We start from the raw sequence: 14,145 nt of genomic DNA on the forward strand, positions 1-14,145 counted from the left end.
TCATTTAAATATAACTTTTACTCAGCTCATGTCTATAATTGCTTTCAGTAAATTCAATTGGATGATATTTAATATGCTCAAAATATAAATTGTACAGAGTGATTTTTAAAATTTTGTTCCTTTGACATAATAATATATTATTATGGTAGGTATATATATATAGAGGAGGGATCGGATGACACTCTTTTTTGGTGACATCGGATAACGCCGTGTATTTTTAAAGTCCAAACGGTCGATCCAAACCGTTCAACTTGATAGATATGTTAAAATGTGCTTGCAGATCAAATTTTACACTTTTATGAATTTTTTTACTATTTATTAAGATGGGTACAAAAATTCAACGGTTTGAATATAGCGATTTTGTTAAATACTTAATAAATAGTAAAAAAATTCCAAAAAACATAAAATTTGATCTACAAGCACATTTTAACATATCCATCAAGTTGAACGGTTTGGATCGACCGTTTGGACTTTGAAAACTTTGAAAATGCACAATGTTATTCGATGTCACCAAAAAAAGGTGTCATCCGATCCCTCCTCATATATATATAGGGTCTGGCTAATTTGCTGCCGGCAGCATTTTAGCCGGAGGTGTTGCCGCCCCTTTTTTTTTATTTTGTGATGTCCAAACAATAAATCCAAACCGTTAGATGTTTAATTTATATTATAATCTACTTGGAGACCAAATTTTACATTTTTTTGGAATTATTTTACTATTTATCAAGCTGGTTTGAAAACCGCTGTTTTCAGTAAATTTCTGCAGCATTGAAATCAACGGTTTTCAAACCAGCTTAATAAATAGTAAAAAAAATCTAAAAAATGTAAAATTTGGTCTCCAAGTAGATTATAATATAGATCAAATATCTAACGGTTTGAATTTGTTGTTTGGACATCACAAAATAAAAAAAGGCGGCAGCACCACCGGCAAAAATGCTGCCGGCAGCAAATTAGCCACAGCCTATATATATATATATATATATATATATATAAGATAATAATAAGTTTAATACTTATGGGAGCATAAATATTCAACGAATACCAGATCAAATTTAGGACAACATTCTAATTAAACTGTTTGATTCACGGAGAAATTTGAACAAAAAAAATTAAAAGTACAAAGTACAGAAATTTAAATAAAATTTACGAATCAAACGATTCAAATAAGATATCTAACTAAATTTGAGCGAACTTGCGTTTGGATGGATAAGAAATAGCACCAACCTCAAAACTCTATTTCATATTTAGACACAACTCCTATGCTCTCTCTAAATTAACAATTTTTTCTATATTTTAAGGTCATGTTTGGTTGTGAATTAAGTGGTGGAGTAAATTCTCTACTCTACTTTTAAGGAGCCAAATGAAGAGTAAATTTAAAAAAGTAAAATGAAGTAACATTTGAATTAATTCTGATTAAATTACTCTACTTCTCTAGATAACACAATTAGAGAACTTACTCCATATGTGGATCCTACAATTAGAGTAATACAATGTTATAATTTTCTCTTTTTATTACGTCAAAATCCAACCAAACATAATTATTTTAATATAACCTGAAGTAAGAAATTTAATTCGAATTAACTGTGACCTAAATTACCTGCAAACATGTTGATCCCACAATTCATTCAAACGCATAACGGCTTAATATCTGCGATCATGCTCACACAAAAGTGCCAAGTGGCTGTCAAGATTTTCAAAAAAAAAAATCATGGCGGAAGGCTATCTGGATTACACAAGGTCACAAGTCGATTTGGACTTTGGCATGTGAAATGGGTGGGGCCCACATGGCTTGTCTTGATTCACTTACACCGTTACACGTGCACGTGGGTGGGATTCGTTTTACTTTGTTCGGATGCGCCACCAATGCATCAGCCCATTATTTCATCATTGTTACATCTCGAGTACAATGTCATGCCGCTTGATTGCATGGAATCCCTGTTGGAAATACATTCATAAATCATAAAAAAAAAATTCGTAAAGACGACTTGATTTATTATAAGAAAAGTTCGGAAAACCAAAATTCTAAAAAATTATATTAAATAAATTATAAAATAAAAGAAATTTAATACGAGACAGATTTAGGTATTGGTGCTTTGCGTGATCGAATTGACAACTTTTCAAAAAATAAAATAATATTCACCTGTGCAAAGTTAATTGCTTATCAATTCTCAAGTGACGGTGGTTATTTGTCATGAGAAAAATTTGCTCATTTTCGAATCATTATTTTCATGATTTAATTAACCTACATGAGGATTAGATTAAAGGGTTGCAAAATTCAAAATATTCTTATAAAAATCTTCTCATGCGCCCAATTTTTATGTTTATCCTGTAATAAGTTTTTTTTTTAATTATTATTATTATTATTATTATTATTATAAAGAGGGTTAGTCATTTTTATTTTTATGAATTTTTTTCTAATTAAACATTGAATTGGAACAAGATTTGCATCTAATATGAATAAAGGTGATCAAATTTTAGATAAATATCTATTGCTTTCCGCGTAAATTTCTTACGAACATGAAATATATTTTTTTTGTCAAAAATATTATTTGGCACGTCTTAATTTCCACTTGTGCATTTTTTCTGCTATGTACTGGATCATTTTGTGAATTTCATAAATTTAATAACTAGCCTTCCATTGTGTGCAGGACGCACGCTTTCCCATCGTGATTGCAACCGACTTCCATTTTTTTGCATTTTTTTTGCATTGAGACTTCCAAATTTGCCAATTATATGATGAAGTATTCTTTTGTGTTAGTAATTTGGCAGGTGATTAATGTATCGTGTTTTAAGAGCAGTAATTATAAAAGTTTATTATGACCTGGCAGCACTTATTAGCTCATTAACTAATTATTGGGCAGTGCACTTGAATGAGAGAGCCAAGCAAAAAAATCAAGAAGGTTGTTCCAACAAATAACCAGGGTCTCCCCACCAGCACAGCACTACCATGTCGCTGGCTCATGCAATGTCCAAGTTTGATGTATTAGGTCTTACATGAGTCCATATCCTCTGAGGTAACAGAATATTTATGTTTAGGTCCGGACCTTTCCGATCACAATTCGGATCAATTTGGTTCTAGATATAATGTACGAAGTTCTTTTAATATTTTACTATCCGTGTGGATTCTGATTAGACGGTCCGGATTTGGACAAAAATATTTCCTTACCTTAATTAGGTGATATGAATTCGTCTAACCTCTAACGTGATATGTACATGAGAGACCTGCACAAGAAGAGAGATCCTATGAATTTCAAAACCAGAGGACCTTTTACAAAGATCCTTGTGGTTCACGAGTTGACCAATTTTTTTATGTTTTAGTTTGCTTCAAATCAGAGACGGATTCAAGTTAATTGAACGGGGTCAATTGAGCTCCATTTATTTTCAATTTTTTTTGTAATAATACTTGATTTTCTTTATAATTTAGAATAAAATGTTATGGTACTGTAAAATTGATTCCCATATATTGTATGTAAATTTGATATGTTTGATCTCCATAACTTGAAAGTCTGGCTCCGGGTGATTAATGAGAGAGTTAGGGTATGTTCATGCTTGGCTCACTAAGTAAATGAGTGAGTTGTTAATGAGCGAGTTTAAGCGAGTTGATAAATGAGCGAGTTCAAGCGAGTTTTTTATGAGTGAGTTGTGAACGGCTCACGAGTTATGAATAATTTACTCACCCCTCCTGCTTCAAACAACTTCGTTGGCAATTTTCATGAGTGTACCAGTAAATACCAACATTTTTATTCTGCTGTATACTATTTTATATGAAAAAAATTATGCTTATTTGACAAATAATGCATGCATTATATTAATTTACAGGAAAGATTTTAAGGTGGTATAAATTTTCTTATGCTTCTGGTATAGCAGTTGTTGGATTAGGTACCACTACTTCGAATATCATTGAAGCTTTGAAAGTATAACAAATTGAAAAGATAGAGTATGGCTAATTTGCTGCCAGTAGTATTTGAGAAAAGTGCTGCCAACTCTGTAAGCCGTTAGATCTGAATTTAGATTCGTGCCTTGATGAGCCTTGATGAGGCGCTAATTTGAATTGACGGAACAAGAAAAAGGCTCCGTTTCCATTGACCCCTGTCCGGCTCTTTCTCTCCGCTCATTCTCGTTTGAGGACATCAGCGGCGCTCTATCTCCTCTCAATCTCTCTCTCGTTCTCTCTATCCCTCTCTCGTTTGCGCTCTCTCTCTCTCTCTCCGCTCAATCTCATTTGAAGAAAACGAGAAATCAGCGCTCTCGCTCTCTCTCGTCCGAACTGGCAGGGCGCCTATCTCCTTCTCAGCCTTAGCGCCATCACCGCTGTGCCTCGCCTCCCTATAGTCGTCCTCCTGTCTGGCCGCTTCTCCCTGGTTAGTGTTACTCTAGGTCAGCCCAACTCGAGGTTGCTCCGACGACTCATCTACTCCTCCAGGTCAGCGATTAATTCCTATTTATTTTTTTCCCTCTTCGAACCCTTGATTTGGGGAAAGTGAACAGTGTTTTAATTTAAAAATTTAGGTGATAAAGATGGTGAAAGCTACAAATGATGCGCAGCTTCTCATCTAGTGCATTCACATGGCTTAACAAGAGAGAACCATGTAAGTTTCTCTCTCCCTCTCTTCCTATCTTTATAAGACCGATTAATTGCTCCGCCAAATCAAAACTGACAAGGTCAGGCCTTTCAATAGGGTACAGAGAATATATTAGGAATGGTGTTTATTGCCAAATAAATATATTAGGACCTGAGCTTTAGCACGTTAAAATCTAATATGAGTTAAAACTTCAACCGGGTACAGAGAATTTCAGAAATTCAAGATTAAGATATTAGGAATGGTGTTTAGTGCTCCTGAGAGTAGCTCTTTTTTTTTTATGTAGGAGAATTGTTAGTTTGTAATCAAATGATTTATGCCTCTCAACTTTAAACATCGAAATGAACATTGCCACCTAACAAATTATTAAGTTAAAATATTCCTTATTACAGGAGCTTGTTCCTGTGGATATTGTAACGGTAGAAGAGGATGAGATACTGATAATCCGGTTCATATTATTACGCTCTAAATCTCTAATAGAGTGTATATTTTGTCAAAGTGTGATAATTAATTGAAGCCCCTATATAATGCTCTGTGCAGATGATGGAGATGCGTGAAGCAATTAAAGATGCCAAGAATTTTAAATCTCTATATGAGATCCAATCTCAGGTTGGTTTAGAAAAGAGGTTTGAGCAGGGGTTATAAAGGAGGGTACGGGTGCATGTATTACAAAACGGTAGTTTTGAGAATTTACTGAAAATTTCGAAGTGAATAATGTGTTATTTACTTCTTTTGCATGTATTACACTGATACATTAGATATCTCTTAATTTTCAGGGATATTACCGATATTTTGAGGTTCTGGAGGGACAAAATTGATTTGCGGTGCTGCTAGAGATATAAAATATGATATGTAAGAGTGATTTTGTATAGGTCTATATGGAAAGTTTAAATGTAAGTGTTCCTTTTTGTATAACTGATGCATATATGTAAGAGTTCCTTAAATTGAAATTAATCTTAAGAGTGACATGTCAAGAGCTTAATATAAAGATGGTTGTTCAACTACAACTCAAATTGAATTTTTGTATGTATATATTCATAATGGAGTTAACAATGCTGTCAATGTAACCTTCTTACCATTATTCTCTTCGCTCTTTCTGTGTGCCTAACTGAATATTGGATTCTTTTTGCTCTTTTAGTGCACAATTCAAAATTTATTGCAATAGTTAACTATAGTTTAGGCATAATTACTAGTCTAGTTTAGATTTTGCTTAGCTCATAATTACTTCTGGTAGTTATATTCAATGGTAAAACCATGAATAACTATCAATAAAAGGTGATGTCTGTATGAAACAAACTTCAACTTAATTTAAGCAATACTCAATTTCTAAATTTAGAAAAGAACATACAGATTATTAAAGAATTAAGATTACATCCAAGGTATTCTCTAATTAGTAACTTCAAGGGCATCACTCAGTAATACCAAAATTAACTCAAAAATTACCCTAGTCTCAAAACAGATTAAAACCAATAAATAGTCTCAAAACATGTCTTCTTCACTCCCAAATTCAGCCTTGTATGCACTTTCATCTTCGTCATCTTCACTCTTAATTTCAGACTCGTACTCACTATCATCTTCATCTTGATATGCTATGGAAAGTGGCTCTGGTACTAAATACAGTCATGTACTTGTACGTGTTGTAAAAATCAAAGGCTGCTTGTTGACTAGGAAACTCCATCCTTCACGAAGCTCGAAACTTTCTTCTCTTGTTTTACCTATTACCATATCTTCCCTTTCATTTACTTCAAATTATCCATTTATCTACAGAAAAAAATATTTACATATTAGATTAAATGAACTACCTAAATGACCTAATTAATTGAACAACTTAAGTGAAACTGGTACGGTTACTCTAATCTGAACCAGTCCAAAATTCAGCAAATCACATTCAAGACTTTCTTCTAGTACTGGACTGTTAATGATCTGTAAAACTGTTACCCATAGCCAAGTTAATGAGGCTTTAGGCCAAAGTTACAATTTAACACAATCTAAACTGAACATAATTCTTCCAAATTATGAAGATGAAACTCACAGACAGTGTACTAGTTCTTTTTTAACACCTAAACATAATTCTTACAATTTAACACCTAAACAGTTTATGTAAATATAACCCTGTAATAATAAAATTTACAAAAGCAGCAAAATACTCCACTTCTTCATCTATCCCAGCTGAACCTAAAGCAGTTTATACGAAAAGAACCCTGCAATAAAAAGATTCACAAAAGCAGCAATTTTATATTACATGCACCCATATATACAAAAAAGACTAATGGGAAAAATATATAGCAAAAAATAGGTACATACTCATCCTTGAGTCTTTGTATCTTTTCAGGAATAGTTTCATTTATATGCATCTTGAACTTCTGCCACACCATGTTTACTACACTAGTAGTCCCATATTGTGTTTCTGACATTGAATTAAGAGCTGTATGAAAATATATGAATATACACCCCTAACTCACCATGTTCAGTAACACCTCCCAACTATAGGTACTGATCACGATTGGTATCGATCCAATTTGAAAACCTTAAACACTCTAATTAGCCATTTTAATTCTCAAATTATCTCAACAAACCATTGTTACCTGTATGCACGAGCTTGATGCAGAAATTATCTCAACACATTCATAAGCTTTGATTAATTACTGAGAGAGCTTGATGACTAGAAAATTCCATCCCTAATTTCAGCTCGAATTTCCTTCGAAATTGGAGCAGTAAAGAAAAAAAAATCACAAATCAAAGAACCTGCATCCGAATTTGGCGAGGTGATACATGATTCCCTTAGATGCCTCATCGTCATTAGCTGTCAGTAAAACCCTCATACGCCAATTCGAAGAGAGGAGGTGGCAAGGACAACGATTCGAGTGAGAGGGGTGATCAGGTCGTCGATTTGAGAGAGGGGTGGTCGGGTGGCGGATTCAAGAGCAAACCTGGGCGGAGCGATGAGAGGAGAAGCACTCGTGCATAGAGGAGGATGAGAAATCGCACAGAGAAGAGAGGAGAAATAGAGGTCGGGGAGGCGCAGGCCGCTGTGGGAGGGTGTGGTCGGGTGGCGGATTCAAGAGGGGAGGCACAGGCCGCTGTGTGTTTGAGAGAGATTGAGCGGAGAGGGTTTTCAAAAAAAAAGGAGAATGAGCGAAGAGAGAGAGCCGGATGGGTCAATGGAAACGGAGCCTTTTTCTTGTTCCGTCAATTCAAATTAGCGCGGCTTATCAAGACACGAATCTAAATTCAGATCTAACGGCTTACAGAGTTGGCAGCACTTTACTTAAATGCTGCTGGCAGCAAATTAGCCATACTCGAAAAGATATATGGTAACTCTTGCCTTTTCCCTTCCCTTTATTTCACCTAGGTGTCTAGGACTTATGATGGGCAAGTCCCAATGTTGTGTGGAGCCCACAGTCATATGTGGTAGATAAGATAATGAGGAAAAGGAGGGCGCACCGATTCGCATCCGTATATCAGCACAAATTATACTTGAAGTCTTCAACTATCCACTTCTCTTCCTATTTCGTAAAAGGAGGAAAAGAGCATTCTTTAAAAATTAGCTTTGCGTGTTGTGTTGTGCGCTTAATGGCAAAGTAAGAGCTAGGAAAAATCTAGCTAAAAAAATATCCTGACAAAATTAGTTCTGGGCTTCAAAAGTCTAAGCCCATTCACACGTGAGCTTATTATTATTGCTTAACATCGTTAAGCATTGAGTTTTAGTTTCATATTTTTTTTTTGGCAATTTTTGCTATTTTGAGAGCTCTGTTACAAAATATTTGATGGTATTGCAAACATTAAATTATCATAATAAGCGTTTCCTTTTATAGTATTGAACTGTACTTTTTTTGGCGCAATCACAACCGAAATGTTGTGTTAATTTTGAAGTGGTACAAAGAGGTTTGAGAGGGTATTACATAATTTGAAAAATCATAAATAAATCAGTACACCTTTAAGTTCGTCACACTCCTCGCGATCAGTTTTTTAGTTAGATTAAAAGCTCAAGCAGCATTGTGTAGTAGAATGATCTGGAAAAATATCTCTAGCTAAAATGCAGTACAATGAATAATTAGTATCCTTCAATAGTTCACTTGCCAGCTTTCTTGGTTCTCTTTGCAGATTGTGTTTTTCTTGGAGCTCTCTTACCCGGTTTGGCTGTAGCTTTCTTCGCCTTCTTCGGCACACCTCCAGCCTGCAACATGACAACTAAATCAAATCATTCATCATGACGCAGACAAGAAATAACTAAATAAATAACAGTATGGACACAGATTAATTATTTGATATTATTGACCAAGAAATTAACAATCAAGTGAACAACAAGGTCATATAGTAGGAGAAATACTGGTGACTTGTCGTTTTTTCGTTTGGTCTTCTTAGATGTAGGTTGATCTCCATTTCCATTATTTTTCTCTTTTGGGTTGGCTTCAGTCACCTTCTCCCCCTCCTCATCTGAATCAAATAAAAATCCATCCAGGGTACCTGCAAAAGTTGAATATATAAATAAATAAATAAATGCACGTATAGTTGCACTAAAACTCCGCCTGTGTAGTTTCTACACAATCTGTCCCAAGCCAGGAAAAATGAGGAGAATTTGTGATAGGCTTGGCAAGCCAGCTGTAAAAAAACAGCCTCTTTATGGAAATGAAATCCTCACGAATTGGACATACTAGGATGGGTGACCTCTTGGGAAGTCTCTGTGTTGCTGATTCCCGTTGGGTTTTATTTCTAGCCTACCCAACTTGTTTGAGAATAAAGGCTTTGAAGAAGAAGATAGTTGCACTAATAAATTACTTGCATGTACTGAGAGGTACCAGAACATTAATATTGTGTACAGGTGGGATTATTGCTTGTGTTGCTGAGTGATTTTCAAGCCAGTAGTATCAAGTACTAAAGAGAAAAACAAAAGAATCTTAATCACGAAGATAAATAATGCAAACCTTCAACCATGGTTTCAGCTTCAAACAAATTAGACCGAGGTTCGAGTTGTATGAAATCATTCATAATAGCCTCTATCTGTCATTTCCATTTTTAATAATAACATAAAAAATAAATAAACATACATATAATGGGTAAACCATTGCCAACCAAAAAGAATTCACAAACTCAAACATAAATATATACTTAATTTGGTAATTCTATCGTGGTATTAAATCTTATGCATAAGGGCATCCAGGAAAATAGATAGTTCTTCTGAGAAGAACTTACACTGAAAATAAATAGAACAAATAATGAGGATTTTTATAGATAAACCTTTGCTTCTGTTTGCCCCACACTGACCTGAAAAAGATAAGGAGATAAAAAAAATTAATAAGCTAAAACGATTAAATAAAAGCAGATTATCCTAATGTGGTCTGAATTGAATGACTTACAATGCAAAATGTTCTCGACGGGACTATAGCTGATTTATATATTGTTCCTACAATAAAGACAATAAAAGAAATTGAAATACCAGCCAGGGGCAGAACTAGAAAATTTGAATAGGGGCTAAACTATGAAATACATAATATGTGAAAAGGCAAAAAAAGTGCAATTAGTGGGAACTGAACCTAAGACCTCACAAACACCAAGTAGAACAACCACTAGGCTATAAGAACACATTTGTCATTCTTATGAGGGGGGATAAACTATATAAAAACCTTAAACAAACGAAAATTTAATTATATTTCAATATACAAATCATAGGGGTCGCTTAGCCACCTTGCCTAAGCCTTAGATCCGCCCCTGATACCAGCCAATTTAGTTAAGAGAAAATTTCCTCTCCACTCAAATTAACACAACATTTGAAAAAAAGAAGAAAAAAAAAAGCCATTTTCTGTTAGTAATTCTAACATGGACGCTGCTTTTAAAAGAAGATCCATTTCTCAAAATACAGCAGCAAAGGCCTAGTGGAGAAAGGATAAATCATCCTTGAAAAAAATCAGAGAAACAAAAAACATACCCTTTTCTTTTAATTTTAAAAAATAAAGAATGTGGTACCTTTTAGGTCAAGTAATAAATCATCTCTAGCATTAGGCCCATTTGAAATGACCAGTCTACCCACAGCACCAACATCTCCACTTAAATCTATTGAGTCGCCATCACACTCTACAAGTGCCTAAATTATTTACAATAATACAAAATAAGTATTTATGTATGATTTGTATATATCAGATTTATTATTCATTTAGGCCGGTGCTAGTTATTCAAACAATGTCATCGGGTTTTCATTGCATAATTGGAGCTTAATTGTTCTCCATAACCAGTAATTAGAGGGGAGGGGGAGGGAAGGGGCAAGGAGAGGAGGCTACCCCAATCCCCTCCCCTTCCCTTGTCTCCATTACAAACTTTTCTTTATGAAGCAGGTAATCATAGATACGGGTATCCTTCCCTCCCTTCCCCTTCTCCTCAAACTTATGGGGGATAATTGATACTACAGTTAGTATCAGTACTAGCTATCAAATCAGAATCTAGTTATGTGTTCTGGTACAGGACCGCGTGCAACCCTTGCACAGTAGCATCTTACTGTACTTGAGGCATCTATTGAACTTCACAGAGCATAAAGAACAGCATTGCAATTTGAATCCTCTATCTTGAGACTCTGATTACCTTGGTACGTTGAACTTTTTCAGGGAACACCAAAGGTAGTCTCTGAGACACCTAAACATTAAAAAACCCCACAAATTTAGAAAAAAAGATGAGCATATCATGCAAAGTAAGTTGAAATTTATCCAAATATAATTGAAGAAACAATTCTTACAGAAGGACCCTCGGTTTTTTCTTTTATTAAATCTCCTTCGGCTAGTCCTTCCTCTTGTGTATCCAAAGCATCTACATTTTATAATGTTATAATCAAACAACTTTTAACAAATACTAGCATCTCCCACAATACTTATTTAACAACCCTATATAAATGAAATACAATATTTAACTTCAGGTATTTGGCGTAATGTGGCACATTGTTGCTTATCTGACCTCTACTCTGCAAATTAAAAAAGAAAAAGAAGTTAAAAAAGAAGAAGAGCTAACTATGACAACCTTCTAGTGAAACTGAAGTGGTTTCAGTTTTGGTACTCTTCTTCTTTTTAGCATGAACTTTTGGGACATCGTCTCCACTATCAATTGAAAGTGGTTCCGCTTTCTCCTTTCCTCTCTCTATCCCATCCCTCAAAGTATGAGATGGCCTCTCAGGAGATGAGTCAGAGGCTGAAGATAGACTCATGACATCTCTATCAGGGGCCTATTTTAAAAAAAAAATCCAAATTACCGAACAAAAAGTCATGCGAAATAAATACAGGTCTTTACATATAAGATATGTATCTGGAAAAAAAAATTACATTTTCAAATCAATTTTCCCTTTTGGAAATACAGAATGTAGACTAGCAGCCCAGAAAGGATCATCAACATAAATATATTTGGTCCTTTTTTCTCCCTTCTTATTCTCTTTGCAACGAGGACTATATTAAATTATCTATTTGGTTTGAAGGTGTGATCACAGAAACATGAATCTTAGTTTGCCACTAGTTAATCGTGATAGTAAATTTAATTTCCTCTTCTTTTTCCATTGTATATCAATAAACCTGTTAACCACCTTTTCTATTGATAGGATACCTAGATGGGTCATATATAAATCAGTTTTTAACTTGCCCCACCCACCCACCCAACTAGAATAAATGAATATCCAACAGAAAAATTTGAAGATATTTCAAATAAAGAGGAGAAGAGACTATGAGTGAAAAATAGATCAGGAAGTGTAAACAAGGACAAAAAAAATTACCTGAAATTCTCGTAACCAATCAGGAGATCGTTCACGCGATTCACTCATTGTAGATTTCTCAGCTTCTGCCTTTCTTAGTTTTCTTTCTAACTAGGGTTAGCTTTTTCCCACCTCCTACTAATCTTAACAACTAATAAAATAAATAAATTTCTGGAATGTCACGAAAAATTGATTCTTACAAGGTTTCATCACCATTATGCATTTTCTCAGGCTCGTTGGCAAATTGGGTATGCTTGGATCAAATGGCTCACTTTAGAATTTAGCTATGCAATTTTAATTTTTTTTTTAAATATCAACAGAGCATAGACAGTTAGACACTGTATGGTTGGGTCTTCTATTATACAGACATCTTATAATATAGCCTAATGGTTTACTGTCCGAGTTTTAATGCAAAAACAGAAATTTACATTGACAAAAACAAATTTAGACCTTATAAACTTGTAATACTGGATCAGACAAAATAAAAAAAAAAAAAATTAAATTGAGTAAAAGAGTAAAAAATTTAAATGTATAATGTACAGTACTATTTCGGGTACACTGATCAGTACTGCTACGGACTGGTAAAGACTGATACACCGTACCATGTGACAAAATCTGCTGGTATCGATTCCTATCAATGGTGAAAAACCATCGTAAAGCACTCCCGTGCCCTTAGACATCCGCAATTCCAAATCAATATTTATCATCTTTCTAAATTTGACTGCAATCAAGCACAACATTAAAATTGAAGCAAACAAAAATGTATGTGCACAAAAGTACCTTTCTTGACGGTGCAGGAACACGAGAAGGAGATACGCCAGTAAGCGGCCGTGCGCTGAGCCGGCGCAGAGGTCACGAAGGGTACAGGGAGAGCCGGAGAGAGCCGCCTAGAGAGGGAAGAAAGCTGGCAATGAGAAGCCTCCTTTTGTCTCTATCGTGAAAGAATAACGGCATAGAGTCATTTGGGCCGATTTTCTTATTCATATCATTAAAAATACAAAATTTAAATTGGCATCATCGTTGGTAAAAGGGTTTCAGAATTTCTCGGCCCACGGGCCGGAACGATTGGTACCGTCTCTCCTTTTAAATTTGAGCGGTGCAAAAAAAAAAAAAAAAACGTTCTCAGAATTTTTTTGATAGAGAGTAGTTCCAAGAATCTGAACGCCATATTATGGCTGGGGGTATTCAAACGGTTGGTTCGGTTGAAACCGAGTTAATTTTCGCAAACTAAACTTTTATTCGGTCTTAAAAAATAGAACCGAACCGACTGAACTTAACTTCTCAAGTCTCAACTAAATTTCAATCGAACCGAAATTTGATAGACTCAAGTTGATTTAAAATCTTTCTAAACCGAACCGAATAAAACAAAAAATGAACCGAATCAAACTAATTAAACCGAATTGAACCATTTAAACCGAACTTCTCCGATTTGGTTAAAAACCAAATAAACCGAATCATTTTGAACACCCCTAGTTCTAAGAGGTTGCTCCTTTGTAAAAAGACAAACAGTTTTCAAACAAAACTTTTTACCTCACATAAATTTCATAATATCAGGATAACAAATAGTTTTTTTATGCATATTTCTTTCATATGCGACGATGAAAAATATTATTATTTTCTGTTATTAATAATTTGAAGATATTTTTATCATATGTGATCTTGACTCTAAGATTGCATGCATAATAAGGTATATTAATAATAAATAAATAAAATACTCACTTTGAAATTAATAAAAATTGGATCAAAAACAAATAATATCGGAACATAGGCAATTAAAAAAAAAACAGAGACTTGGAGATGTGTTGGGACTGTTTTTTTTTTTTCTTCTTTTTTAAATCATGAATTGAA

General features: G+C 34.5%; 1 protein-coding gene and 1 long non-coding RNA gene across 4 annotated transcripts; one reads left to right on the plus strand and one right to left on the minus strand.

The window, feature by feature from the left end:
* The first annotated feature begins 4,127 nt into the window (after nt 1-4,127).
* LOC144569677 (uncharacterized) lies at nt 4,128-5,670 on the plus strand. The gene is made up of 4 exons (XR_013516127.1): nt 4,128-4,420; nt 4,507-4,586; nt 5,118-5,186; nt 5,354-5,670. It is a non-coding gene; the product is annotated as an uncharacterized LOC144569677 (long non-coding RNA).
* Nucleotides 5,671-8,463: 2,793 nt separating this feature from the next.
* BIN4 (double-stranded DNA binding protein) lies at nt 8,464-13,228 on the minus strand. 3 transcript variants are annotated; one of them, XM_078319928.1, is made up of 11 exons: nt 13,078-13,228; nt 12,319-12,448; nt 11,580-11,781; nt 11,302-11,372; nt 11,151-11,201; nt 10,542-10,659; nt 9,935-9,981; nt 9,816-9,842; nt 9,503-9,578; nt 8,908-9,044; nt 8,464-8,768 (listed from the first exon to the last, which is right to left on the minus strand). In XM_078319928.1, exons 2-11 carry the CDS (start codon nt 12,364-12,366, stop codon nt 8,556-8,558), a joined length of 990 nt encoding a protein of 329 aa, XP_078176054.1. In that variant the 5' UTR covers nt 12,367-12,448; nt 13,078-13,228; the 3' UTR covers nt 8,464-8,555. The 3 variants fall into 3 exon arrangements, with proteins under 3 accessions (XP_078176054.1, XP_078176057.1, XP_078176056.1); XM_078319931.1 differs by having other exon boundaries at nt 8,464-8,754; nt 13,078-13,225; XM_078319930.1 differs by lacking the exon at nt 13,078-13,228 and having other exon boundaries at nt 8,464-8,754; nt 12,319-12,562.
* Nucleotides 13,229-14,145: the final 917 nt, after the last annotated feature.

The sequence above is a fragment of the Carex rostrata genome, chromosome 18 (assembly GCF_964058835.1).
Source record: "Carex rostrata chromosome 18, lpCarRost1.2, whole genome shotgun sequence".
Classification (NCBI taxonomy): domain Eukaryota; kingdom Viridiplantae; phylum Streptophyta; class Magnoliopsida; order Poales; family Cyperaceae; genus Carex; species Carex rostrata.

Bases quoted from the DNA above. Each gene is read 5' to 3' on its own strand.
- BIN4 (XM_078319928.1), bottom strand. From the start codon at position 12,366: ATGAGTGAATCGCGTGAACGATCTCCTGATTGGTTACGAGAATTTCAG. The intron at 9,843-9,934 runs GTAAGTCATTCA...TATCTTTTTCAG, and splicing joins CGTCGAGAACATTTTGCATT to GTCAGTGTGGGGCAAACAGA. The intron at 9,579-9,815 runs GTTTATCTATAA...TGGAAATGACAG, and splicing joins TGGGGCAAACAGAAGCAAAG to ATAGAGGCTATTATGAATGA.